We start from the raw sequence: 27,196 nt of genomic DNA, 5'->3' as shown, positions 1-27,196 counted from the left end.
GGAATTTGCCTGTTGCCCCACCCACAAGTAACATCCAGTGACATAGAAACATAGAAATTAGGTGCAGGAGTAGAGGCCATTCGGCCCTTCGAGCCTGCACCATTCGCCATTCAATATGATCATGGCTGATCATCCAACTCAGTATCCCGTACCTGCCTTCTCTCCATACCCTCTGATCCCTTTAGCCACAAGGGCCACATCTAACTCCCTCTTAAATATAGCCAATGAACTGGCCTCAACTACCTTCTGTGGCAGAGAGTTCCAGAGATCCACCACTCTCTGTGTGACAGTTACGAATGACTCAGAAAACACTAAACATTAATAATAATAAAACATGAATGATAAAACACCATTGATCAAGCATGTGAACCAACAAAATACCAGATCAAAGGGAGGCTACAGATTTTTGGCTGTTGAGTAGAGCAACTACTCATGGATAAAAACTGTTTTTATGTCTGGCTGTGGCAGCTTTGACAGTCCGGAGTTGCCTTCCAAAGGGAAGTGATTCAAAGAGTTTGTGGCCAGGGTGAGAGGGGTCAGAGATGATCTTGCCCGCTCGCTTCCTGCCCCTTGCTGTGTACAGTTCATCAATGGAGGGAAGGTTGCAGCCAATAACCTTCTCTGCTGATCGGATGATTCGCTGCAGCCTCCGTGTGTCGTGCTTGGTGGCTGAGCCAAACCAGACCATGGAGAAGGTGAGAACAGACTCTACGATGGCTGTGTAGAATTGGACCATCATTGCCTGTGGCAGATTGTGCTTCCTCAGCTGCCGTAGGAAGTACATCCTCTGTTGTGCCTTTTTGACTCTGAAGTTGATGGTAGCCCCCCACTTAAGGTCCTTGGAGATGATGACATTAATACTATTAATGTCAATATTATTGACGTTATTGTAACCGTAGAAATGTAAATGCAATGTCAATATTGACATAATAGTTGTTATGAATGAAATGAATATGAAATTTATTGGCCAAAGAAGTCACATACAAGGATTTTGCCTTGGTGCTCCGCTCGCCAGTGACAACATGACATACAGTGAGTTAGGAGTGAATGTGGAGATGGGCTACATGCAACCTATGGCCATCTCTCCTTCCCCCGTCTAAAATGAACGAATGAATGAATAATGACTGCGTAGCCGGTCACAGTGCGAACTCCATCATCAAGTTCGCTGACGACACCACTGTTGTGGGACGTATCACTGATGGGGATGAGTCAGAGTGTAGAAGTGAGATCGAGCGACTGACCAAATGGTGCCAGCGCAATAACCTGGCCCTCAACACCAGCAAAACCAAGGAACTGATTGTGGACTTCGGAAGGAGTAGAAGGGGGACCCACAGCCCCATTTATATCAACGGGTCGATGGTGGAAAGGGTCAAGAGCTTCAAATTCCTGGGCCTGCACATCTCTGAAGATCTTTCCTGGTCCCAGAACACTAATGCAATTATAAAGAAAGCTCACCAGCGCCTCTACTTCCTGAGAAGATTACGAGAGTCAGTTTGTCAAGGAAGACTCTCTCTAACTTCTACAGGTGCACAGTAGAGAGCATGCTGACCGGTTGCATCGTGGCTTGGTTCGGCAACTTGAGCGTCCAGGAGAGGAAAAGACTACAAAAAATAGTAAACACTGCCCAGTCCATCATCGGCTCTGACCTCCCTTCCATCGAGGGGATTTATCGCAGTCGCTGCCTCAAAAAGGCTGGCAGCATCATCAAAGACCCACACCATCCTGGCCACACACTCATCTCCCTGCTACCTTCAGGTAGAAGGTACAGGAGCCTGAAGACTGCAACAACCAGGTTCAGGAATAGCTACTTCCCCACAGTCATCAGGCTATTAAACCTGGCTCGGACAAAACTCTGATTATTAATAATCCATTATCTGTTATTTGCACTTTATCAGTTTATTTATTCATGTGTGTATATATTTATACAATGGTATATGGACACACTGATCTGTTCTGTATTTATTTATGCCGACTATGTTCTGTTGTGCTGAAGCAAAGCAAGAATTTCATTGTCCTATCAGGGACACATGACAATAAACTCACTTGTAATCCCTCTCTTGTAACAAGTTTATTGGCCAAGTATTCACATACAAGGAATTTGCCTTGGTGCTCCACCCGCAAGTGACAACATGACATACAATGACAGTTAGGAATGACTCAGAAAACATTAATTGAATATTATTATTCAGTTTGTGTACTGAACATTTACTGAATATTATTAATCACTACATTTTATTATTGTTAATATTATTATATGAATTACTATTGATCTGTGTGCTATCTACTTCATTGGAAACCCTCGTACGATCTTTAAGCAGACTTTACCTTGCACTAAACATTATTCCTCTTATCCTGTATCTGTTCTGTCTGAAGAAGGGTCTCGGCCCGAAACATTGCCTTTTTTCTTCGCTCCATAGATGCTGCCTCACCCGCTGAGTTTATCCAGCATTTTAGTCCACCCAATGTGATCATGGCTGATCATCCACAATCAGTACCCAGTTCCTGCCTTCTCCCCATAATCCCCTGACTCCGCTATCTTTAAGAGCTCTATCTAACTCTCTCTTGAAAGCATCCAGAGAACCGGCCTCCACCGCCCTCTGAGGCAGAGAATCCCACAAACTCACAACTCTCTGGGTGAAGAAGTTTTTCCTCATCTCAGTCCTAATTGGCGTAGACACACACACACACACACTCTCTCTCTCACACACAGACACATAGACACTAAAGCTCCCTCCGCACTATATCGGGGTCAGAGAGGAGGCGTAAGTGGAAGCAAAGACAGAGGCCGCAGCCTTTTATTGACAAGGGGGAGAGCGAGCGAGCGAGGGGGGGTGGGACACACACGGTCAGTTCACAGAAGGGAGGGAGTGGGAGGGGGGGTTTAGAAGCTCTCCGTCCGTCCCTCCCTCCCTGCTGCTTCAAGGAGGTTGTGGGTCAAGGTGACCCGTCTTCAGTTGCTTAAATAATTTTCCGGCACTTAAATAAGTTTCCACCCCTCCCCTCCCCTCCCCTGCCCTCTCCTCCCCTCTGGGGATCCAAGCGTAGTCAGCAGAGCCAGTGAACCTTCTACGCTATCAATTTCTTCACCCTGGAGTCCAGGCTGATGAAGTTGTCCTGGACCAGTGACATGTTCTCCTTCATGGTCTGCCGAACCTGAGAGAGAGAGAGAGAGAGAGAGAGAGAGAGAGAGAGAGAGAGGGGGGAGAGAGAGAGAGAGGGGGGGAGGGGGGGGGGTGGGGAAGGGAGGGGGGGGGGGGGGGGAAAGAGAGAGAGATAGATAGATAGATAGATAGAGAGGGGAGGAGAGGAGAGGAAAGGAGAGGGGAGGGGAGGAGAGGGGAGAAGAGAGGAGAGGGGAGGGGAGGGGAGGAGAGGGGAGAAGGGGGGAGAAGAGGGGAGAGGGGAGAAGGGGAGAAGAGGGAGGAGGGGAGGGGAGGGAGGAGAGAGGAGGAGGAGAGTGGAGAGACGTTACCTGTGTGAGGAGCATGGCGTTGTCCTTCATAGTGGTGGTGATCATTTGCTGTGTGGAGTCGAGGTGAGTGAGGAGTTGGGCAAACTGCATGGCTGGGAAGAGAGAACATTTTTTAGTTTAGTTCAGTTCAGAGATACAACGCAGACACAGGCCCTTCGGCCCACCGAAGTCCGTGCCGACCAGCGATCGCCCTCACCTTGCTGGTGTAGATCTTTGACGGCCACCAGTCGGTCGACGACCACCTGGGTAGAGTCCGTGCCGTCCCGTCCCATCTCTGCACCAGCTCGTAAAGCTGAGAGACCTGGAGCGAGGGCGGGGGAGAGAGAGAGGGGAGATGGGAGAGGGGGGGGGGGAGAGAGAGAGAGGGGGGGGGGGAGAGAGGGGGAGAGCAAGAGAGAGAGGGGGGAGAGAGGGGGAGGGAGAGGGAGGGGGAGAGAAAAGGAGAGAGAGAGGAGAGAGAGAGATACGCAGGAAGTGAGAGAGAGAGAGAGAGAGAGAGAGAGAGAGAAAATGATAGGGAGAGAGAGAGAGAGAGAGAGGGGAGAGAGAGAGGAGAGAAGAGAGGGAGAGGGGAGAGAGAGGGAAATGGGGAAAGTGAGAGAGAGCGAGAGAGAGAGAAAGAGATAAAGACGGAAAGAGTGAGAGGGGAGAGCGAGAGAGAGAGAGAGAGAGGGGGTGTGGGGGGGGGGGTGGTGAGGGGGAGAAAGAGAGGAGAGAGAGGGGGATGGGGGAGAAAGAGAGAGGGTTAGGGGGAGAGGGGAGGGGGGACGGGGCGAGGAGGAGAGAGAGAGGGAGGGAGATGCGATGGGGGAGAGAGAGGGATGAGGAGAGAGAAAGAGGGTGAGGGGGAGGGGGGGTGAGGTGGAGCAGAGAGGGGATGAGGGGGAGAGGGGATGGGGGATGGGTTTGGGGGGAGAGAGATGGGGGAGATAGAGGGGGGAGAGGAGGATGGGAGGGGGAGAGAGGGGAGGGATGGAGGGGGGATGGGTGGGGGGGAGAGAGAGAGAGAGCAAAGTCAAGTCCATTTTATTTCTTTAGCACATTTAAAACTCTCGTTGACCAAAGTGCAACATCCAGGTTCAGGAATAGCTACTTCCCCACAGCCATCAGTTTATTTATTCATGTGTATATATATTTATATAATGGTATATGGACACACTGATCCGTTCTGTATTCATGCCATCTATGTTCTGTTGTGCTGAAGCAAAGCAAGAATTTCATTGTCCTATCAGGGACACATGACAATAAACTCTCTTGAATTCTCTTGAACTTCAAGGTCAGTGCAGATACTAACATGCTGCACACAGAGGTACATAGATCTAACAAGATATACATATAGATAAATACATACATACATAAATAGATTTACTTATTCCTTTGCCTCTTGTATAAAGGTTCCCCCTCATGTTACCCCTAAACTTGTCCCTTAATTCTCAAATCATGTCCTCTTGTTTGAATCTTCCCTACACTCAATGGAAAAAGCTTATCCACGTCAACTCTGTTGCTCAAATGAGAGCATCATTTTAAAGACCTCTATCAAGTTCCCCCTTAACCTTCTGCGCTCCAATCCTGATACGGAACGGATCACTCTAGGTACTTCAGAAGCCTGCTCTGAGCTATCATATTTCAATGACGTTTCCTTAACTATGGCCTGATAACGGCGAAAAAACTAATACTCAAATTCTGGAAACACTCATCAGTCCCTACTGTGAAGATGTGGATTACAAACATGTCCGAGACGCTACATCTTGAAAATATTAGACTTGTCTTGGCAGATAAACCAGAGCATGTTTCGAAGACATGGACACCATTCATTGATTTATTACAAGGATAGCATGGCACAACACAACTTTGGATTTAAATCTAATTATGGGGTGGGTGAGGAGGGTGGGGGGGGGGGGGGGGGGGGGGGGATGAGAGGAAGGTATATCACCACTTTTTTCACTTTCTCTTTTTGTCCTTTTATTTTTTTTATTTTATGTATTCTCTTCTTTCTTTCATTTATTCACTCTTTGGCTAGTCTAGGGGTTCTATCTTTACACATCTCACTTACTCTTTTCTTGCCTTTTCTCCTTTCTTTTCTTCCAACTATAGTTAAACAGTTAAAATTGAACTTTTAACTTTCCCTGAATAATGAAGAATGAAGAACGGGCATCGGAAATGTCCTCATTCTTCAGGGAACGGGGCTTCCCCTTCCCCTACTATAGATGAGGCTCGCACCAGGGTCTCTTCCATACCCCGTAACACTACTCTCTCTCCCCACTCGTAACAAGGGCCGATTCCCCCTAGTCCTCACCTTCCACCCCACTAGCTGTCACATACAACAAATAATCCTCCATCAGTTTCGCCACCCCCAACGTGACCCCACCACTCGCCACATCTTCCCATCTCCCCCACCCCCGTCTGCTTTCCGCAAAGACCGCTCCCTCTGTAACTCCCTGGTCAATTCTTCCCTTCCCTCCCGCACCGCCCCCTCCCCGGGCACTTTCCCTTGCAACTGCAAGAGGTGCTACACTTGTCGCTTTAACTAATAACTGTATTATTTTATATGCCGCTGGTTCTATTTTTGTACATTTGCTTCTAATAAATTGAAGATAAATAAATAAAATACATCTAGGGTTGTGCAGGGAGGAGGGGGGGGGGGGGGGGAGAGAGAGGGGGGAGTGAGGGGGTGGACAGAGACGAACCTTGCTCTGAGTCTCTGCGTCCTCGTTTGCCTTCTTGTGCTTAGCGATCTCGTTCAACTTGCCTAGAACGCTCTGCGGGGGCGGGAGAGAAGACGGTAAAAATGCAAAACATGAAAGAGCAGAGGAGATAACGAAGCTTGTTTTTCCTTCGTGAGTTCCCCCCACCCCCATGAACTGTCTCCCTCAGATGGTCACGTCGCACATCGACCCGGCACAGACACATTTGCACATTAGACTGTTTTACTGGTCTTTTTTTTAAATCATGTTTCTCGGGGTATCTAAATTTTATTAGTTGTTTAAGTTATGACATCGGATGGAAGCTGCATACCAAATCTCGTTGCACCTCACATGTGCAATGACAACCATATAACCATATAACAATTACAGCACGGAAACAGGCCATCTCGGCCCTTCTAGTCAGTGCCGAACACTTACTCTCACCTAGTCCCATCTGCCTGCACTCAGACCATAACCCTCCATTCCTTTCCTTTCCCAATAAAATATATTATGGTGATAGAAGCGTTAAGATTAGGAGTGTTGCCTCTGGTCTGGGTGGATGGTAAATCTAAACATCAAATAGCAGAGGAGATAACGAATCTTGGGTTTTTTCATGAGAAGTTACTCACAAGGCAGTGGAGGCCGATTCACTGGATGGTTTCAAGAGAGAGCTAGATAGGGCTCTTAAAGTGGAAAGGGGAGAGAGGGGGGGGGGGGGGGGGGGAGGGGGGGAGGGAGGAGAGGGGGGGGGGGGGGGGGGAAGAGAGGGTTATGGGGGAGGGGAGAGGGGGGGGAAGAGGGGGGGGGGGGGGGCAGGGAGAGGGTGAGATAGATCAACCCATGATTGAATGGTAGAGTAGACTCGAAGGTAGACAAAAATGCTGGAGTAACTCAGCGGGCGAGGCAGCATCTATGGAGAGAAGGAATAGGCGACGTTTCGGGTCAAGACCCTTCTTTAGACTGATGTGGGGGTGGGGGTGGGGGGCGGGAAGAAGAAAGGAAGAGGTGGAGACAGTGGGCTGTGGGAGAGCTGGGAAGGGGAGGAGAAAACAGGGACTACCTGAAATTGGAGGTCAATGTTCATACCGCTGGGGTGTAAACTGCCTAAGTGAAAAATGAGGTGCTGCTCCTCCAGTTTGTGGTGGGACTCACTCTGGCCACGGAGGAGGCCCAGGATAAAAAGGTCGGATTCGGATTGGGAATGGGAGGGGGAGTTGAAGTGCTGAGCCACCAGGAGATCGGAGAAGGGGAGAGAGAGGGAGTGAGTCCCACCGCAAATTGGTAGAGCAGCACCTCATATTTCGCTTGGGCAGTTTTACACCCCAGCTGTATGAACATTGACTTCTCCAATTTCAGGTAGTCCCTGCTTTCTGAAGAAGGGTTTCGACCCGAAACATCACCTATTCCTTCTCTCCATAGATGAAGAAGGATCTCCTCACCCGCTGAGTTACTCCAGCATTTTTGTCTACCTTGGATTTATCCAGCATCTGCAGTTCTTTCTTAAACGGTAGACTGGATGGGCCGAGCGGTTGTGGGAAGGGTGAGCGGGGGGAGTCACCTGCAGTCTCGCTTCCACCAGGTCCAGTGTGGCCGGGTCTAACGCACTCAGCTTGGCCTGGAGTACCTCAACCGTGCCCTGAGATGAGAGGGAGAAAGATTTACAATGGATATCACAGGATAGGGACAGACACACAAAGAGCAACCCCCCCCCCCCCCCCACACACACACCCACACACACCACCATCTCTCTCTCTCACACACACACACACATACACACATACACACACATGCAATAGACAACAGGTGCAGGAGGAGGCCATTCGGCCCTTCGAGCCAGCACCGCCATTCAATGTGATCACGGCTGATCATCCCCAATCAGTACCCCGTTCCTGCCTTCTCCCCATATCCCCGGACTCCACTATCTTTAAGAGCCCTATCTAGCTCTCTCTTGAAAGCATCCAGAGAACCGGCCTCCACCGCCCTCTGAGGCAGAGAATTCCACAGACTCACCACTCTCTGGGTGGAAAAGTGTTTCCTTGTCTCCGTTCTAAATGGCCGACCCCTTATTCTTAAACTGTGGCCCCTGGTTCTGGACTCCCCCAACATTGGGAACATGTTTCCTGCCTCTAGCGTGTCCAAACCCTTAGTAATCTTACATGTTTCAATAAGTAACCCTCTCATCCTTCTAAACTCCAGAGTGTACAAGCCCAGCCGCTCCATTCTCTCAACAGAGCAACACTCCCCTCACACCGTCATACTATCTCTTCCCCCCCTCCCCCCTCCCCCCCTCCGCTGACATCAGTCTCGACCCGAAACGTCAACCATTCCTTCTCTCCAGAGATGCCCCTGACCCGCTGAGTTACTCCAGCACAGACACACTCTCTCCACACTGTCCCCACACACACACCCGCGCAGGTCGGGCCTGTTTCCACAGAGCATGCATCTACAATGACCACTCACCACAAGGCTCGAGTCTTGGAGTGCCATCGTCAGAGGGTTCTGTGTGAGCGAAGGATGAGGTGTCACCAAAGAAACATCACCCTTAAACTTTACCCCTCTCACCTTAAAGCTACACCCTGTGGTGACCCGACTCCAAACTAAACTAGTGTGTGAACGGGCGCTCGCTGGTCGGCACGGACTCGGTGGGACGAAGGGCCTGTTTCCGCGCTCCAAACTAAACTATGTCCTCTGGTTTTTGATTCTTCCACTCTCTGACCATCCTCTACACACCATGGTTTTATAACCTCCGCCTCCCTCTTTCCCGGTATCCGTCTGTCCCGGCCCTGTAGGTAGAAGGAGAGGAGAGGGGAGGAGAGGGAAGGAGATGAGAAGGGAGGAGATGAGAAGGGAGGAGATGAGAGGGGAGGAGATGAGAGGGGAGGAGATGAGAGGAGAGTGGAGGAGAGGATAGGAGAGGAGAGGATAGGAGAGGAGAGGATAGGAGAGGAGAGGGGAGGAGAGAGGAGAGGGGAGGAGAGGAGAGGAGAGGGGAGGAGATGAGAGGAGAGTGGAGGAGAGGAGAGGAGAGGAGAGGATAGGAGAGGGGAGGAGAGGAGCGGGGAGGAGAGGAGCGAGGGAGGAGAGGGAGGGGGAGGAGTGGCTGAGAGGGCGAGGAGAGCAGCAGAGAGAGGAGGAGAGGGGGATGAGGGGATGGGGGGTCAGGGGGTGGGTGAGGGCTAACTTTCACGCTCAAAAACCATAAGGGACGGTCAAATTAAGAGGACGGGACAAATTCCCCAAGGCAATTCGTTGAGCGACTCGGCCGTGGCTGGGTGAAGGATGAGTCGGCACAGGTGCTGGACTGCACACAAAGCCCAGCCGGCGGGCCAGCTGAGGTGTTTTGGCCCGACATCACGAACCAACGACCGGCCCGTGAGAAGTAGGGGGCATGGTGACGGCGGTCAGCGAAGGTCCGAAGGCCGGCCTGCCGACCGACCGACCGACGTGGCAACGGGCGAGGCGCTGCTGCACTACGTCGGGGACGGGCTAGTGTCGCCGACTGTAACGGTATTAGCCGTGACATCCCGTACATTGGCCTACAAATCTGTTCGTCCCGTATGGAACCGACCCGAGTAGTAGCAGCCGAACAAGGGTGGTCCCATACGGGACGAACAGATTTGTAAGCCAATGTAAGGGATTTCCCGGCTAATACCGTTACAGTCGGCGACACTAGCCCCTCCACCCCCCACTGCCCCACCCTCTTATGTACCTGTCTGTCGGAGCCGTTGCCCACGGCAACCTCCAGTTCCGCCATTCTCTTCTCCATTTCAGCCAACTGCGGCTGGGAGAGAGGGAGACAAGGTGTCACCGGACGTCTAATGTCTTTTTTTTAAAAACAGACCCCAGGGACCCCCCCTCCCCGCCACGCCAAAGCCAGCTCCATCATGCCCCACCAACCCGAAGAAAAGGCCCAGAATAGAGGCCCAGCAATACTACCAGCCCAGGCCTCACACCCGAAGTCCCCCACTGGAATAGCTCCCCCCCAATGGCAAAGCCTCCACCCTCTCCCCAACCACCTCCGAGACCACAGAGCCTACTCCCTTCTAGCCCCTCCACCACTCTCTCCAATAAACCTTTCCCCCCCTAATATAACTCTCCCCCTCGTTTGTCCCCATAAAAGGGACACTCCCCCTCCTTCACACTCTCCATCCACTCTCTCCCACCAACTCTCTGTCCCTCTAGGGAGGAACTCCGCTCTCCCCCATCACACGCCCGCCCAAAAATGCCCCAGTGAACCCCTCCCTCTACCCCAGCCTCCACATTTCCTCCCCCCCTCCACCCCTCCTCACCCCCACCCTCCCCTCTTCACTCACCTCTGACAAATCACTTGTCCCTGCCCTGCCCTCTTCCCTCTCCCTCCCCTCCTCGCTCACCCCCGCCCAACATGCCCCACCAACCCCACCCTCCCTCCACACCACCCCCTACCCTCCCTGTTACCCTCCCACCCACCTATCTCCTCCACCTCCCCCCCTCCCCCCGTCACTCCCCGATCTCCACACTCTCTCCCCTCCCCCTCTCCTCACCCTTCCCCTCCCCCCAACCACCCCTTCCCCACAACCACCTTTCCTTTCCCTTACCCCCCCCCCCCCCCCCCAAGGCCTTGCTCACAGCTTGGCAGCCTGATGAATCGGGCTTGCTCGGGGCGGTAGTAACAGGCTAGTCGTAAGTAACCGTGTTACTCCCTCCCCCGGCGCCCCAGCCGGGATGATGGCTTCTGCCGGGGGACTCCCCCCCCTGGTCACGGGCGCTGGCCTCCAGCTGGGCTAAGGAGAGAGACTTGGGGAGGGGAGGCAGAGAGAGAGAGAGAGAGAGAGAGAGAGAGGGAGGGGTCCCCAATCCCAATCCCCAATCCCCATCCCCTGCCCCCTCCCCCTCTCCATCTCCCTCTCCCAATCCCACTCTCCCCAATCCCCCTCTCCCCAATCCCCCTCTCCCCACCCCACTCTCCCCCCAGCCCCCCACTCCCCAGCCCCCCAACTCCCCCAAGACCTCTCCCCACTTCCTCAACCCCTCTCTCAAGTCAAGAGATTTTTTGTCAAATGTAAATACAGATCAGATCAGTGTTTGTATATAGCATAGAATATATCTATACACACACACACATACACATACATAACCCTCCCTCTCTCTCCCTCCCTTTCAAAAAGGCTGGCAGCATCATCAAGGACCCACACCATCCTGGCCACACACTCATCTCCCCGCTACCTTCAGGTAGAAGGTACAGGAACCTGAAGACTGCAACGTCCAGGTTCAGGAATAGCTACTTCCCCACAGCCATCAGGCTATTAAACTCGGCTCGGACAAAACTCTGAACATTAATAGCCAATAATCTGTTTATTTGCACTTTATCAGTTTATTTATTCAAGTGTGTATATATTTATACAATGGTATATGGACACACTGATCTGTTCTGTATTTATTTATGCCGACTATGTTCTGTTGTGCTGAAGCAAAGCAAGAATTTCATTGTCCTATCTGGGACACATGACAATAAACTCTATTGAATCCTCAATCCTCTCCTCTCCGCCCCGCCCCGCCCCTGCCTCTGTCCCAGCACACACACACAGTCTTGAATCTTGAATCTCTCTCTCCCCCCCCCCCCTCCTCCCCCCCCTCTCTCCCTCCTGCCCCCACTCACTTGGTGAGGGCCCCGTGAGGATCGGTCAGGTCGACGGTGGGCGTCGGGCCCCAGCACCTTCTCCAGCTGCAGGGAGGCCAAGTGCTGGCGTAGAGTGGCCACTTGACCGGCCAGCACCACCGGCAGCAGCTTCTCCTCGTCTGCACAGTCCCTCGCAGCAGCCTGCCGCACCGGGGGGGGGGCGAGGGGAGAGGGGGAGAGAGAGGTCAGTGTGGGCAGGGGGGAGAGAGAGAGAGAGAAAAGGGGGAGCGAGGGGAGGGCGGGAGGAAATTGGAGAGAGGAGTGAGGGAATTGTGTAGGGCGGGGGTGACAGAGACGGGGAGAGAGGGGGGGGGAAGGGGCGGGCGGGGGGGGGGGGTCTCACCTTGATTTGCTCCACCTCCTCAGACAACTCTTTGATCTCATGTAGGAGTCGCTGATACTTCTGTTGGGGGCTCTCCTGAGACCCCTCCCCCTCCGCTAACTGTAAGGGGGAGAGAGGGAGAGAGAGAGAGAGAGAGAGTTTATTGTCATATTAGGTATGTTGCAAAACCTACCTTCAGCGGAGCTGTAGATCTGTCCAGAGCGGGGTTTAAAACGCGATTTTCCCTAGGCTATTCAAATCGAGGTTGTTCAGCCTACTTAGTTGCTGATGAAAAATCGCTGCGAGGTTAATTCGCTGCAGCTATTTTTAAACCAAATTAGTTAATTTAATTGTTATAGTAGGTTAAAAATTACCCTCTAAACCCGTGGCCGCCGACAACGGGACGGATCTCATACAGGGCACAACGGAAGGTAGGTTGGTTATTTTTACATTAAAAAGGGCTTCTTAAGATGCCTTTATACAAAGTTTTATATTGCGAGTAGCTAATTTGGGGCCCATTAAATCCCGCAGTATATTTGTGGGCATATGGGGTACAAATTAACCGCAATGGGAACGTTCCAAACCAGGATCCCACTCGAAAGCTGATTTAAAAGGCCATTAATTTACAGCAATTGAACACTACATTCTGGCCTATAAATTAATGTAAATGAGATTTAAAAATCACGTTTTATTGTGAATTCTTTGTGAATGTTATTTGGACACTTGGGCTATTTAAAAATGTTAATCTTTTCTTAAGAAATGGATAGATGTTTAGATCTAGTAATTGAAGTTTGGAATTAGCTACAATTGGGTAACTAACTAATTATATGCTTTAATCCAAGTAACATTGTTTCATATTTGTTTCAGAATGCTTCAATCTGTAATAACTGAAAATTTCTTTCAGTTCTCTTAATTTTTAATAAAGTTATGGGCTTTAGACTGTTCTTGATCACATCTTTTGTGTTAAGTTAATGGAAAATCAATAGGGAACAAGATGCTAATTTCCGAGTATGAAAATGGCCATAACTTTTTTAATACTGAAGATATGAAAGTGAATTAGGTGTAAAATTAAACTTTTTTTTTGCTTTATCTGTTGGGATAAATTGCAGACTTGATTTTTAAAATCTCAAAGTTTTGTAACATTGCTAGGATATGTCCCAGATAGGACAATGAAATTCTTGCTTTGCTTCAACACAACAGAATATTGCCGGGATAAATAAATACAGAACAGATCAATGTGTCCATATACCATAGAATATATATATATATATATATACACCCCCCCCCCCCATCCCCGCAACGTCACGTTGGGGGAAACAGACCCAGCGGGTCTGCACTTGGTCTAGTATATATGTACACTCAGGGAGAGGGGAGAAGAGAGATGGGGGGGGGGGGGGGGGAGAGATGGGGGGGAGAGAGAGGTGGAGAGATCACAGCCAGGCCACCAACACCCCACAATCTCTGCTTCCCTCTCTGGAGAAAGCTGTCTCTCTGTGTATGGGGAGGGATGATTTTGACAGGTAGCCTCCCGTCCTGGTTCAACAGCTCCAACTCCCACGAGTGAGAGACTACAGAGAGGGGTGGACATTGCCCAGTCCATCATGGGCCCCGACCTCCCCGACTCAGAAAGTGCAGCCAGCATCATCACAGAGACCCACACCGCCCTGTAGTCATAATCACAAGTTACAGGAGTAGAATGATGCCATTCTGCACATCTCCGCCATTCAATCACAGCCGATCTATCTCTCCCTCCCAACCCCATTCTCCTGCCTTCTCCCCATAACCCCTGACACCCGCACTAATCAACAATCTATCTTCTCTGCCTTAAATATAAATATCCACTGACTTGTGGCCTCCACCGCCGTCTGTGGCAACGAATCCCACAGATTCACCACCCTCTGGCTAAAGAAATTCCTCCTCATCTCCTTCCTAAAGGAACGTCCTTTAATTCTGAGGCTGTGCCCTCTGGTCCTAGACTCTCCCACTAGTGGAAACATCCTCCACATCCACTCTATCCAGTCCTTTCACTGTTCGGTGATGTTTCAATGAGGTCCCCCCTCGTTCTTCTAAACTCCAGCGAGTACAGGCCCAGTGCCGATAAACGCTCATCGTACATTAACCCACTCATTCCTGGGATTGTTCTTGTAAACCTCCTCTGGACCCTCTCCAGAGCCAACATATCCTTCCTCAGATACGGGGCCCAGAACTGCTCCAGAATGCGGCCTGACAGCGCCCTATAGAGCCTCAGCGTTGCATCCCTCCCTCAAGTCTCACCGGTCCCACATGGAAACTCACCATTTCATAGTCTCCAGACTCGTAGCCAGTCTTCCTGGCCTTGCTAATGCGGTCTGAGAAATCTGTGGGGAGAGATAGAGAGGGCTGCTTTATAAAACCCAGGAGCTTGGCTCATTCACACAGCGTGGAAACAGGCCCTTCCTTCAGCCCAACTTGCCCACACCGGCCAACATGCCCCATCTACCCTAGTCACGGAAACAGGCCCTTCAGCCTTCACTGCACACAATACTTCCTTTCTTCTTCCCGCCCCCCACCCCCATCCCCACATCAGTCTGAAGAAGGGTCTCGGTCCGAAACGTTACCTATTTCCTTCGCTCCATACTCCTGGAGTTTTGTCTACCTTTGATTTTCCAGCATCTGCAGTTCCTTCTTAAACCTCTTGAAATAAATGCTAGCATTGAGTTTGCTTTCCTTACTACTGATTCGACTTACAAATTGATTTTTGGGAATCCTGCACCAGCTCCCAAGTCCCTTTGTAGCCTCCGATTTCTGGATTCTCCCCCCGCTATTATATCTGGTACAGACACGTCTAACTTTTTGCAAGATACCTCCCTTTGTCCCGCTGCATGGGAGGAGCAACAGGCCCATCCCACCACACACTCTCCGCCCACCCAGGCCGTTCTGCCCGTCCACTCACCGATATCCCTGGTGCTGATCCTCTTGTCCTTGAACTTGTCGTAGGAGGCGTTGGGGTTGACCACGATACGTTCCACGCTGTCGCTGTTCAGCTCCTCCTGCACGCCGGGGCGGGGGGCAAGACAACGGCTCAGGAGCGGAGGGAACCAGGCCCTTCGGCCCGTCGCCACGATGCTCTCCCCCCCCACCACTACCACCACCTCACCCCATCACCCCATCACCCTTCTGATCGGCACGGTTCCATTTAGAAAGATGAGAGGGTATCTTATTGAAACATATAAGGTTATTAAAGGGTTTGGGCCCGCTAGAGGCAGGAAACATGTTCCCCATGTTGGGGAGTCCAGAACCAGGGGCCACACACACAGATTAAGAATAAGTTTCGGCCATTTAGGACGGAGACTAGGAAACACATTTCCACCCAGAGAGTTGTGAATCTTCTGCAGTTGTACCTAGTTCCTAGTGAGACCATATCTGGAGTTTTGTGTGCAGTTTTGCCCTGTTGGCCTTCATAACAAGAGGAGTTGAGTATAGGAGCAAAGATGTCCTTCTGCGGTTGTTCAGGGCCCCAGTGAGACCACTCATGGAGTATTGTGTACAATTTTGGTCTCCAAATTTGAGGAAGGACATTCTTGCTATTGAGGCAGCCCAGCGTAGGTTCACCAGGTTAATTCCCGGGATGGCGGGACTGTCATATGCTGAGAGAATGGAGCGGCTGGGCTTGTACACTCTGGAGTTTTGAAGGATGAGAGGGATCAGGGGATATGGAGAGAAGGCAGGGATGGGGTACTGATTGGGGATGATCAGCCATGATCATATCGAATGGCGGTGCAGGCTCGAAGGGCCAAATGGCCTATTCCTGCACCTATTTTCTATGTTTCTATCTTATTGAAACATATAAGATTATTATACCAGGGGCCACACAGTTTAAGAATAAGGGATCGGCCATTTAGAACGGAGACGAGGAAAAAGGTTTTCACGCAGAGAGTTGTGAGTTTGTGGAATTCTCAGCCTCAGAGGGCGGTGGAGGCCGGTTCTCTGGATGCTTTCAAGAGAGAGTTAGATAGGGCTCTTAAAGATAGCGGAGTCAGGGGATATGGTGAGAAGGCAGGAACGGAGTACTGATTGTGGATGATCTGCCATGATCACAGTGAATGGCGGTGCTGGCTTGTAGGGCCTCAGAGGGCAGTGAAAAGATTTCTTGTCGCGTGCTATCCAGTCAGCGGGAAGACTGTACATGATTACAATCGAGCCGTCCACAGTCTACAGATACAGGATAAAGGGAATAACGTTTAGTGCAAGGTAAAGCCAGCAAAGCGTGGGGCTAGCATAGATGGGCCAGCATGGGCAGGTTGGGCTGAAGGGCCTGTTTCCACGCTGTGTGACTCTGTGATGAGACTTGAAATTGTGTGGAGAGGGTGGCGGCGGCCTGGAATTCGATGCCGGGACTGGGGGTCGAGGCAGTTCCGACAGTGGTGTTAAGAGCTCGCCCGTTTCTCCCCCCCTCCCTCCCGCCTCACACGGCCCCCCCCCCTCCCCTCCACCGCCCCACTAGGGTTGCCAACTTTCCCGCTCCCATATAAGGGACAAAAGGTCCAAAAAGGGGACAAATTCCCCACACGGCAATTCGTTGACCGACTCGGCCGTGGCTGGAGGAATTACACAGAAACATAGAAAATTGCTGCAGGAGGAGGCCATTCGGCCTTTCGAGCCAGCACCGCCATTCATTGCGATCATGGTTGATCGTCCCCTATCAATAACCCATGTCTGCCTTCTCCCCATATCAGATTCAGATTCAGATTCAATTTTAATTGTCATCGTCAGTGTACAGTACAGAGACAACGAAATGCATTTAGCATCTCCCTGGAAGAGCGACATAGCAATTGATTTGAATAAATAATAATAAGTGTCCGGGGGGGGGGGGTGGTGATTGGCAGTCACCGAGGTACGTTGTAGAGTAGAGTGACAGCCGCCGGGAAGAAGCTGTTCCTCGACCTGCTGGTTCGGCAACGGAGACCTGTAGCGCCTCCTGGATGGTAGGAGGGTAAACAGTCCATGGTTGGGGTGAGAGCAGTCCTTGGCGATGCTGAGCGCCCTCCGCAGACAACGCTTGCTTTGGACAGACTCAATGGAGGGGAGCGAGGAACCGGTGATGCGTTGGGCAATTTTCACCACCCTCTGCAATGCCTTCCGGTCGGAGACAGAGCAGTTGCCATACCATACTGTGATGCAGTTGGTAAGGATGCTCTCGATGGTGCAGCGGTAGAAGTTCACCAGGATCTGAGCAGACAGATGGACCTTCTTCAGTCTCCTCAGGAAGAAGAGACGCTGGTGAGCCTTCTTGATCAGAGTTGAGGTATTGCGGGTCCAAGAGAGGTCATCGGAGATGTTGACTCCCAGGAACCTGAAGCTAGAAACACGTTCCACCTCCGTCCCGTTAATGTGGATGGGGGTGTGCGTGCCGCCTCTGGACTTCCTGAAGTCTACAATGAGCTCCTTGGTCTTCTTGGAGTTAAGGGCCAGGTTGTTGTCAGCGCACCATGCTGCTAAGTGCTGGACCTCCTCCCTGTAGGCCAACTCATCGTTGTTGCTGATGAGGCCAATCACCGTTGTATCATCTGCATACTTGATGATGGTGTTAGTACCATGTACAGGTGTGCATATCCCTTGACTCCACTTGCCCCTAGAGCTCTATCTAACTCTCTCTTAAATCCATCCAGTGACTTGGCCTCCACTGCCCTCTGTGGCAGAGAATTCCATAAATTCACAACTCTCTGAGTGAAAAAGTTTTTTCTCACCTCAGTCTTAAATGGCCTCCCCCTTTATTCTAAGACTGTGGCCCCTGGTTCTGGACTCGCCCAACATTGGGAAATTCTTTCCTGCATCTAGCTTGTCCAGTCCTTTTATGACTGCGCACAAAGCCCAGCCTGTGGGCCAGCTGAGGAGTATTGGCCCGGAGGGGGGGGGGGGGAAAACGCCCGCGGCATCACACGCCCCGTCCAACTCACGAACGACGATCGGCCCATGAGAAGGAAGGGTGGGGGTGGTGGTGTCGGCGGTCAGCGAAGTTCCGAATTCCGGACAGCTGGCGACCGTCCTCATTGATGAGAGGGGATCTCATTGAAACATATAAGATTGTTAAGGGTTTGGACACGCTAGAGGCAGGAAACATGTTCCCGATGTTGGGGAAGTCCAGAACCAGGGGCCACACACACAGTTTAAGAATAAGGAGTCGGTCATTTAGAACGGAGACGAGGAAACACTTTTTCTCACAGAGAGTGGTGAGTCTGTGGAATTCTCTGCCTCAGAGGGCGATGGAGGCAGGTTCTCTGGATGCTTTCAAGAGAGAGATGGTAGGGCTCTGAAAGATAGTGGAGTCAGGGGATATGGGGAGAAGGCAGGAACGGGGTACTGATTGGGGATGATCAGCCATGATCACATTGAATGGCGGTGCTGGTTCGAAGAGCGGGGCCACGGGCGAGGCACTGCTGCTGCTGCTGCACTATGTCGGGGACGGGCGAGCGAGGCGGGGCCCGACCCGACAGTCCACTCGACCCGAGTTAGTAGCAGTCAGATACGGGACAAGGGCGGTCACGTACGGGACAAACAAATTTGTAGGCTCATGTCCGGGATGTCCCGGCTAATACCGTTACAGTTGGCAACACTAGACCCTCCCCCCGCTTCCCCACCCTCCCCCCACTGCCTAATGATTGGAATATAAGACGCTGTCCTCCTTACCAGCTCCTCCATATTCCACAATTGGACAAAGAGAGGGGGAAGGAAGGGGGAGAGGAGGGGGGGAGGGGGAGAGAGAGAGAGAGAGGGACACACACACACACAGTGAGATATTAATGGAGGCAGGTAGTCACATAGACACAGAGCCAAGTTAATGGCGTCTCCCACATAAATGCACGCACGAACACACCTGTTACCAACTTCCCCAGCTTGTTATTCGAACGGGTTAAAGGGCCTGTCCCACTTGGTTACTTTTTCGGCGTCATATACGGGTCGGCAAAAGATTTGAAACATTTCAAAATCCAGCGGCTACAAGAAATGTTTTTATGGCACCGCGTGTCAATGCGTGATCGCGTCGATACGTCGTCACGCATCGCACCGCGTGTCAATGCGTGATCGCGTCGATACGTCGTCACGCATCGCACCGCGTGTCAATGCGTGATCGCGTCGATACGTCGTCACGCATCGCACCGCGTGTCAATGCGTGATCGCGTCGATACGTCGTCACGCATCGCACCGCGTATTTTTCGGTGACCTGATACGTCAGTCAATGATGCCGGCAGTCGCCAAAAAAATTGCCAAGTGGGACAGGCCATTCAGTGTCACAAGTTAATGTACATGCAGGGAGGGGAGGCAGTCGCCAAAAAATTGCCAAGTGGGACAGGCCATTCAGTGTCACAAGTTAATGTACATGCAGGGGGGGGGGGGGGGGGGGGGGGGGGGGGGGGGGGGGGGGGGGGAGGGGGAGGACACATTATGGTGGTGGTCAAACTCCCTCTGCCTTGTGAAGCAACAATCATGTCGAAAGTCTAAGATGGCCAGGTAGATAGTTTAGTTTTTTAGATTAGTCCCTTCGGCCCACCGAGTCCGCGCTGACCAACGATCCCCGTTCATTAGGGAGAGAGGAGGAGAGGGGGAGAAGAGAGATGAGAGGGGGAAGGAGGGGGAGAGGGAGGAGAGAGGGACAGGGAGGAGGAGGGAAAGAGTAGAGAGGCGAGAGAGAGAGGAAAGAGGGGGAGAGGGTGAGGAGAGGGGGAGGGGTAGGTGGAAGAGGGGCGGGGGGAGAGGGAGAGGAGAGGGAGGAGTGGGAGACAGAGGAGAGGGGGGGGGAGATGAGGAAGGAGGAGGAGAGGGGGAGAGTAGAGAGGGGAGAGAGGAGAGAGGGGGGGAAGGGAGGAATATACACAGAGATATTGAGAGCGAGTGCAGGGATATACAAACAGAGAATTGCAGGGACAAGGGGGGTGACAGTGGAACAGACAAAGAGAGGGACACACACACACGGTGTCGGTCTGCCTGCTCCCCCTACAACAGCGAGAGTCTGCGCGCGGAGCTGGAGTTGTCCACCACCACCACCAGCAAGCGTTTGAACACAGCAGACGGGTGTGAACATGCGGGGCTGCCCAGGCTAGAGCATGCACGGGAGGGGTGAGGGGGGGGGGGGGGGGGGGAGTGAAGGAAAGCATTTTTTTAAAAGAGCGCTTACTTGAGCAAACTAGAGTCCAGACACAAAGGATGTTGGGAGGGCAAGCGTTTACAGGAGAAAGGCAGGTCAGTGCGATGCACAGAGTCAAACGGTGCAGAACAAACAACCTCGCTGTCTCGACACGCGGGGGGGGGGGGGGGTGAGTGTGGGGGGAGAAGCGGAGGGAGGGGAGAGACAGAGGGGAAAGGGGTGAAGAAGGGGGGGGGAGAGGAGGAGGATGGATGGTGAGTGTGGGGATTAGAGCACATGGTATTGGGGGTAGGGTGTTGACGTGGATAGAAAATTGGTTGGGAGACCGGAAGCAAAGAGTAGCAGTGAACAGGTCCTTTTCAGAATGGCAGGCAGTGGCGAGTGGAGTGCCGCAAGGCTCGGTGTTGGTGCCGCAACTGTTTACCACATATATTAATGATTTGGAAGAGGTAATTAGGAGCAACACTAGCAAGTTTGCAGATGACATAAAGCTGGGTGGCAGTGTGAACTGTGAAGAGGATGTTAGGAGATTGTAGGGTGACCTGGACAGGTTAAGTGACCTGGGCAGATGCGTGGCAGATGCAGTATAATATAGATAAATGTGAGGTTATCCACTTTGGCGGCAAAAACAAGGGGGCAGATTATTATCTCAATGGGGTTAGGTTAGGTAAGGGGGAGGTGCAGTGAGACCTGGGCAGTGGAGGCCAAGTCACTGGATGGATTTAAGAGTCACAGAGTCAAACGGAGTTAGATAGAGCTCTAGGGGCTAGTGGAGTCAAGGGATATGGGGAGAAGGCAGGAACGAGGTACTGATTGGGGACGATCAGCCATGATCACAATGAATGGCGGTGCTGGCTCGAAGGGCCGAATGGCCTCCTCCTGCACCTATTTTCTATGTTTCTATGACAGAGGGGAGGGGTGAAGGGGGAGGGGAGGGGGAGGGGGGAAGGGAAGGGAAGGGGGAAGAAGGTGAAAGGGGGGGGGGGGGGGAGTGGTGAGTGTGGGGGGTGTGAAAAGGGGGGAAGACAGAGGAGTGAGAGGGGGTGGATGGGGAGGGGGGAAGGGCGGGGAGGGGAGGGGAGGAGGGGGAGAGGGGTGAAGGAGGGGGGGAGAGGGATGGAGGAGGAAGGGGGGTTGATGAGGGTTGGGGGGACGGCGGGAGTGGAGATGGGTAGACGGGGCAAGAAGGGTGCTTGGGAGCAGGTGAGGTGAGGTTGAGGAGAGAGGAGGGTAGGGAGGTTGAGGGAGGGGGGGGTGTGGAGGCTGGTAAGGAAAGAAGGGAGGGTAGGGAGGGTGGAGAGGGATGGGAGGGAGTGTGTGGAGACGGGAAGGGAGGGAGGCCGGTCATGGTAGAACCAGGGTTGCCAACTGTAACGGTATTAGCCGGGACATCCCATAGATGGCCTACAAATCTGCCTTGTCCAGTACATGGCCTACAAATTTGTTCGTCCCAAACAGTTGGACCCCGCCTCGCCCCGATGCAGTGCAGCCTATGGAGTGCAGCAGCAGCAGCAGCCGCAGCGCCTCGCCCGTGGCCGTCGGTCGGTCGGCAGCCAACACCCCCGCCTTCTCATGGCCGAACGCAAGTTGGAAGCGGTGCGCGTCGTCCCGGGCGTACCCTCCCCCGGCCCAAATCTCCTCAGCTGGCCCGCCCGCCGGCTGGGCTTTGTGTGCAGTCCAGCACCCGTGCCGACTCATCCTTCACCCAGCCACGGCCGAGTCGCTCAACAAATTGCCGTGGGGAATTTGCCCCGAAGTTTGACCGTCTGTCCCTTATTTCTTGGTTCTCCAAAATATTCCAAATGGAATTTAAACTGGAGGTGGCGGAGGAAGGACTTAAGCCTGAAAGGGTTTTTGGGAAGAAAGAGCTACCTTAAATGTTGTTGCATCTGGTTGGGTAACTATAGTAGGGTGGAGATTATTCCATGCTTTAACTGTGCGGGGGAAGAACGAATTGCTGTACACCTCTGTCTTGGTAGCTGGGATCACAAATTGGATCGAATGCCCTCGTCTGCTCCTAATTGGTTTGGGTTTGGTGTAGGTCTTGTAATCTATGTCGAGCTGACCATTTAACATTTTGTAAAAACAAGTCAAACGGTCTGTCTTGGAGAAGGTTCCACCCCGAACCAGAGAATTCAGAAGTTTGGTGACACTCGCTTCTCTCTCATAGGTATTAGTAACAAATCGAGCTGCCTGTCTTTGGACACGTTCGATTTGGGAGTGAGAACGTTGACGACCCTAGTGGGGAGGAAGGGGGAGGGGGGAGGAAGGGAAAGGAAAGAGGGGGTGAAGGAAGGAGGGAGGGAGGGAGGGAGGGTGTAGAGACTGGTAATGAAGGGGAGGGGGGTGAGGGCGTTAAGATGATGTCACATCAGGCTGGGTTTTGTTGAACAAACCTTGCCTCCCACAAGCCAAACCCCATTACACCCAAACAGTTCAATAAAGAAAAATGGCTTCAACATTTCGCAATGTCCACGGCAGAGTAGACTCGATGGGCCGAACGGCCTAATTCTGCTCCTGTGACTCCTGGGAACATGGAAGGGGGGGGGGGGGGTGAGAGGGGAGGGAGAGGAAAGTCACACAGAGTGCTGTAGTAACTCAGTGGGTCAGGCAGCATCTCTGTGGAGAACGTAGACAGGTACAAAGTGCTGGAGTAACTCAGCGGGTCAGGCATGCAGCATCTCTGGAGGACACGGGTATGTGCAGGAGGAGGCCATTTGGCCCTTCGAGCCAGCACCGCCATTCAATGTGATCATGGCTGATCATCCACAATCAGTACCCCATTCATTTTGTTGTCTCTGTACTGTACACTGACAATGACAATTAAAATTGAATCTGATCTGAATCTGATTCCTGCCTTCTCCCCATATCCCCTGACTCCGCTATTTTTAAGAGCCCTATCTAGCTCTCTCTTGAAAGCATCCAGAGAACCGGCCTCCACCGCCTTCTGAGGCAGAGAATTCCACAGACATCGGGAACATGTTTCCTGCCTCTAGTGTGTCCAAGCCCTTAATGATCTTATAGGTTTCAATGAGATGCCCTCTCATCCTTCTCTGTACCTGCTCTGATGTCCAGCACTTTGGTCAATGCGAATTGTTTTTAAATGTGCTATACAAATAAAACTGACTGACTGACCCGTTGAATTACTCCAGCACTTTGTGCCTTTCTTTCGCGAGGTAGCATCTGCAGTTCTTTGTGAATTCGCAATGCAGCAGAAGGTGAGAAGTATTGATCGACAGTCAAGACTTGAGTGGAGACGTTGGGAGTTAATGTTGCAGTTGTATAAGACAGAAGGGGGGGGGGGGGGGGGGAAGGGATGGCGGGGATAGGGGAGGGGTGGGAGTGGGAAGGTGGGGGGCTATTGAACTAACACAAGCACCAAAAGGGGGAGGGATAAAGCGAGACTAACACGCGGGTATACGGGGGAGGGGAAAGGTGGGACCCATGGAGCTTACCGCTTCAAACTGCGCCTGGTCGTCCTCTGGAAGATCCGTGGTCTCGTAGACGTCGGGCTCGTTGAAGGCCTGGAAGGCAAACGGGGACGGATTCACATCAAGTGACTGGGACAAAGGGAAGTACAACGGGATCTGGGGGTCCTTGTTCATCCGTCACTGAAAGTAAGCATGCAGGTACAGCAGGTAGTGAAGAAAGCCAATGCATAATTGGCCTCCATAACAAGAGAAGTCGAGTATAGGAGCAAAGAGGTCCTTCTGCAGTTGTACAGGGCCCTGGTGAGACCACACCTGGAGTATTGTGTACAGTTTTGGTCCCCTAATCTGAGGAAGGACATTCTTGCTATTGAGGGAGCCCAGCGTAGGTTCACCAGGTTAATTCCCGGGATGGCGGGACTGTCATATGCTGAGAGAATGGAGCAGCTGGGCTTGTACACTCTGGAGTTTAGAAGGATGAGAGGGCATCTCATTGAAACATATAAGATTGTTAAGGGATTGGACACGCTAGAGGCAGGAAACATGTTCCCAATGTTGGGGGAGTCCAGAACCAGGGGCCACACACAGTTTAAGAATAAGGGGTTGGCCATTTCGAACGGAGATGAGGAGAAACTTTTCCACCCATAGTTGTGAGTCTGTGGAATTCTCTGCCTCAGAGGGTGGTGGAGGCGTGTTCTCTGGATGCTATCAAGAGAGAGCTAGATAGGGCTCTTAAAGATAATGGAGTCAGGGGATATGGGGAGAAGGCAGGAACGGGGTACTGATTGTGGATGATCAGCCATGATCACATTGAATGATCGGAGATCACATGGAATGGTGGTGCTCGCTCGAAGGGCCGAATGGCCTACTCCTGCACCTATTGTCTATGGTCTATTGTTTATTGTCTATTGATTCTGTGTGTGACTCTATGGGGTCAGTTGGGACTAAGGCCCTGTCTCTGTGCAGCGTGACTCGATAATTCTCTTAGACTGACAGGTGGCAGTGTTATAGACAATAGGTGCAGGAGTAGGCATTCTGCCCTTCGGGCCAGCACCACAATTCCATGTGATCTCCGCTATCTTTAAGAGCCCTATCTAGCTCTCTCTTGAAAGTATCCAGAGAATCGGCCTCCACCGCCCTCTGAGGCAGAGAATTCCACAGACTCACAAGTCTGAAGAAGGGTCACAAGTCTGAAGAAAGGCCTATTTCCTTTGCTCCATAGATTCTGCTGCACCCGCTGAGTTTCTCCAGCATTTTCACAGACTCACAACTCTCCGTGAGAAAAAGTGTTTCCTCGTCTCCGTTCCAAATGGTTTAGGGGAACATGGGCCAAATGCGATTAGCTTAGATGGGATATCTTGGACGAGATTTGAGCGGTGATGCGGACTATGCCGGCTTCTCGCAACACCCACTCCCTGTTCCAGTAAACGATGGATATACCATCCTCCCGGGAACCCAGAGTGCTGGCACCTTCCCCAGGTGGGGAGTCTGCCAGAATCTCCAGCCCTGACGCACCAACGCAGGGAGTCGGCCACTCCCTGTGGCGTTATAGTCCTTGTACTAAACATTATCGGGCAAGAGGTACAGAAGTGTGAAAACGAACACACACACACCTCCAGATTCAGGGACAGTTTCTTCCCGGCTGTTATCAGGCAACTGAACCGTCCTCTCACCAACTAGAGAGCGGTCCTGACCTCCCATCCACCTCATTGGAGACCCTCGCACTATCTTTAATCGGACTTTACCTTTCACTAAACGTTATTCCCTTTATCCTGTATCTGTACACTGTGGACGGCTCGATTGTAATCATGTACAGTCTTCCCGCTGACTGGATAGCACGAGACAAGGAAGCTTTTCACTGTACCTCGCTACATGGGACAATAAACTACACTCAACCCTCTCTTCCCCAATCAGAGGGACGTTGCCCTGACCGGGGGAGGGGGGGGGCAATCAGAAGGGTGTTGCTATGGGGGAGTGACCAATCAGAGCGGCGTTGCCATGACAGGGGGAGGGGGCCAATCATAGGGGCGTTGCTATAATAGGGGTGAGGGGACCAATCGGAAGGCTGTTGCTATGGGAGAGGGGACCAATCAGCGCCCACTCGGGGCGCGGCGGCGGCGGTTGAGGTCGCCGCTTGAAGCCGTTTCTGGAAGCTTCTGGATCTTTCTCCTCCCTTTTCTCCCCCCTCCGTCCCGCCACACACTCACAATGCCCGGCAGGTTGGCGTACTTGGGATCGGCCATCTTCTTCTCCTCCTTCTAGCGGCGGCAGAGACTTCGGCGGCTTCTCCTGAGCGGCTTCTCTTGAGCGATGACAAAGACAATGGCGGCGGTGGCTCCTTCCTCGCCCGTCTCCTCCTCCTCACTGACGTAGCCTCGCGAGGGACGCTGGGGCGTGTAGTCCCGGACCACCTGACCGCCTCACCGCCAATCAACGGCGCCCCAACAGCACGACGTCATGGTCGCCCCGCGGGGGACGTCGGGGGGTGTAGTTCCTCATCCCACCTAACCGCCTCACCGCCAATCAGCGGTGATCCGACGGGATTGACGTCATGGCCGCTCCGCGAGGGACGCTGGGAGATGCAGTTCTTAAGCGCAACGGAGTGACATCATCGACCCGTGACGTAAGGACGTCGGCAGGGTGGGCTCCCAAGCCATTACATCATCTCCAACGACGTTAGAGCACGTCGCCCCTTTCCCCGCAAGGGACGTTGGGGGTTGTAGTTTCAAACAGGGGGGAACCAGACAATTAGTTTCCACTAATGAAGAGGGAGGGTCTGGGATTAGAGGGAACGGCCATGAAAAGGACGGAGACGACGACAATAGGTGCAGGAGTAGGCCATTCAGCCCTTCGAGCCAGCGCCGCCATTCACTGTGATCATGGCTGTTCATCCCCAATCAGTACCCCTTATTCTTAAACTGTGTGGCCCCTGGTTCTGGACTCCCTCAACATCGGGAACATGTTTCGTGCCTCTAGCGTGTCCAAACCCTTAATAATCTTATAGGGTGATTTCACAAAAGGTCACTGGAGCGTAGATCCGCACCCACGTGACCGAAAATCTCAAGTGGAGGACATGCTAGACATCCGGTACATGTTAGTGGATGGGAAAACGCACTTTCCCATCCGTTAAAAACATCAAAAACGGCCAGGTTTTGATCTGCAATTTATTGTGCCAGTCGGGGTGACCGGGATGCACAGCTACCTAGATTTTACAGTAAAAAAAAAAGTCAATAATGCCTTACTTTTGATGAAATTCAGCGAGCAAACGCGATAATTCCCAATATTTTGGATCTTTAAATCTCCACGGCAAATGTCCGCTGTTCACTTCCGCTGGATTGGCACCTTCAGCTCCCTCTTTAATTTACCTTAGTTTCTATCTTTTTTTTTTACTGTAAATCTAGGTAGCTGTGCCTCATGGTCACCCCGACTGGCACAGTCAATTGCAGCTCAAAACCTGGCCGTTTTCGATGTTTTTAACGGGTGGGAAAGTGCGTTTTCCCATCCACTAACAT

General features: G+C 52.2%; 1 protein-coding gene across 1 annotated transcript; it reads right to left on the bottom strand.

Moving 5' to 3' along the window:
- Positions 1–2,049: 2,049 nt before the first annotated feature.
- Positions 2,050–26,084, bottom strand: dctn2 (dynactin 2 (p50)). Its single transcript, XM_055631967.1, is given in 16 exon segments — positions 2,050–3,153; positions 3,473–3,564; positions 3,669–3,711; positions 3,714–3,773; positions 6,160–6,231; positions 7,715–7,792; positions 8,617–8,655; positions 9,866–9,937; positions 10,765–10,792; positions 11,795–11,832; positions 11,834–11,956; positions 12,159–12,257; positions 14,433–14,494; positions 15,070–15,166; positions 23,712–23,780; positions 25,892–26,084. Coding segments are annotated over 16 exon segments (1,095 nt in total). The 5' UTR covers positions 25,928–26,084; the 3' UTR covers positions 2,050–3,066.
- Between the last annotated feature and the right edge of the window lie 1,112 nt (positions 26,085–27,196).

This window comes from Leucoraja erinacea, unplaced genomic scaffold (genome assembly GCF_028641065.1).
Source record: "Leucoraja erinacea ecotype New England unplaced genomic scaffold, Leri_hhj_1 Leri_980S, whole genome shotgun sequence".
Classification (NCBI taxonomy): Eukaryota; Metazoa; Chordata; class Chondrichthyes; order Rajiformes; family Rajidae; genus Leucoraja; species Leucoraja erinaceus.
Note: the sequence above shows the minus strand (reverse complement) of the source record. Positions and strands in the feature narration are given on the sequence as shown.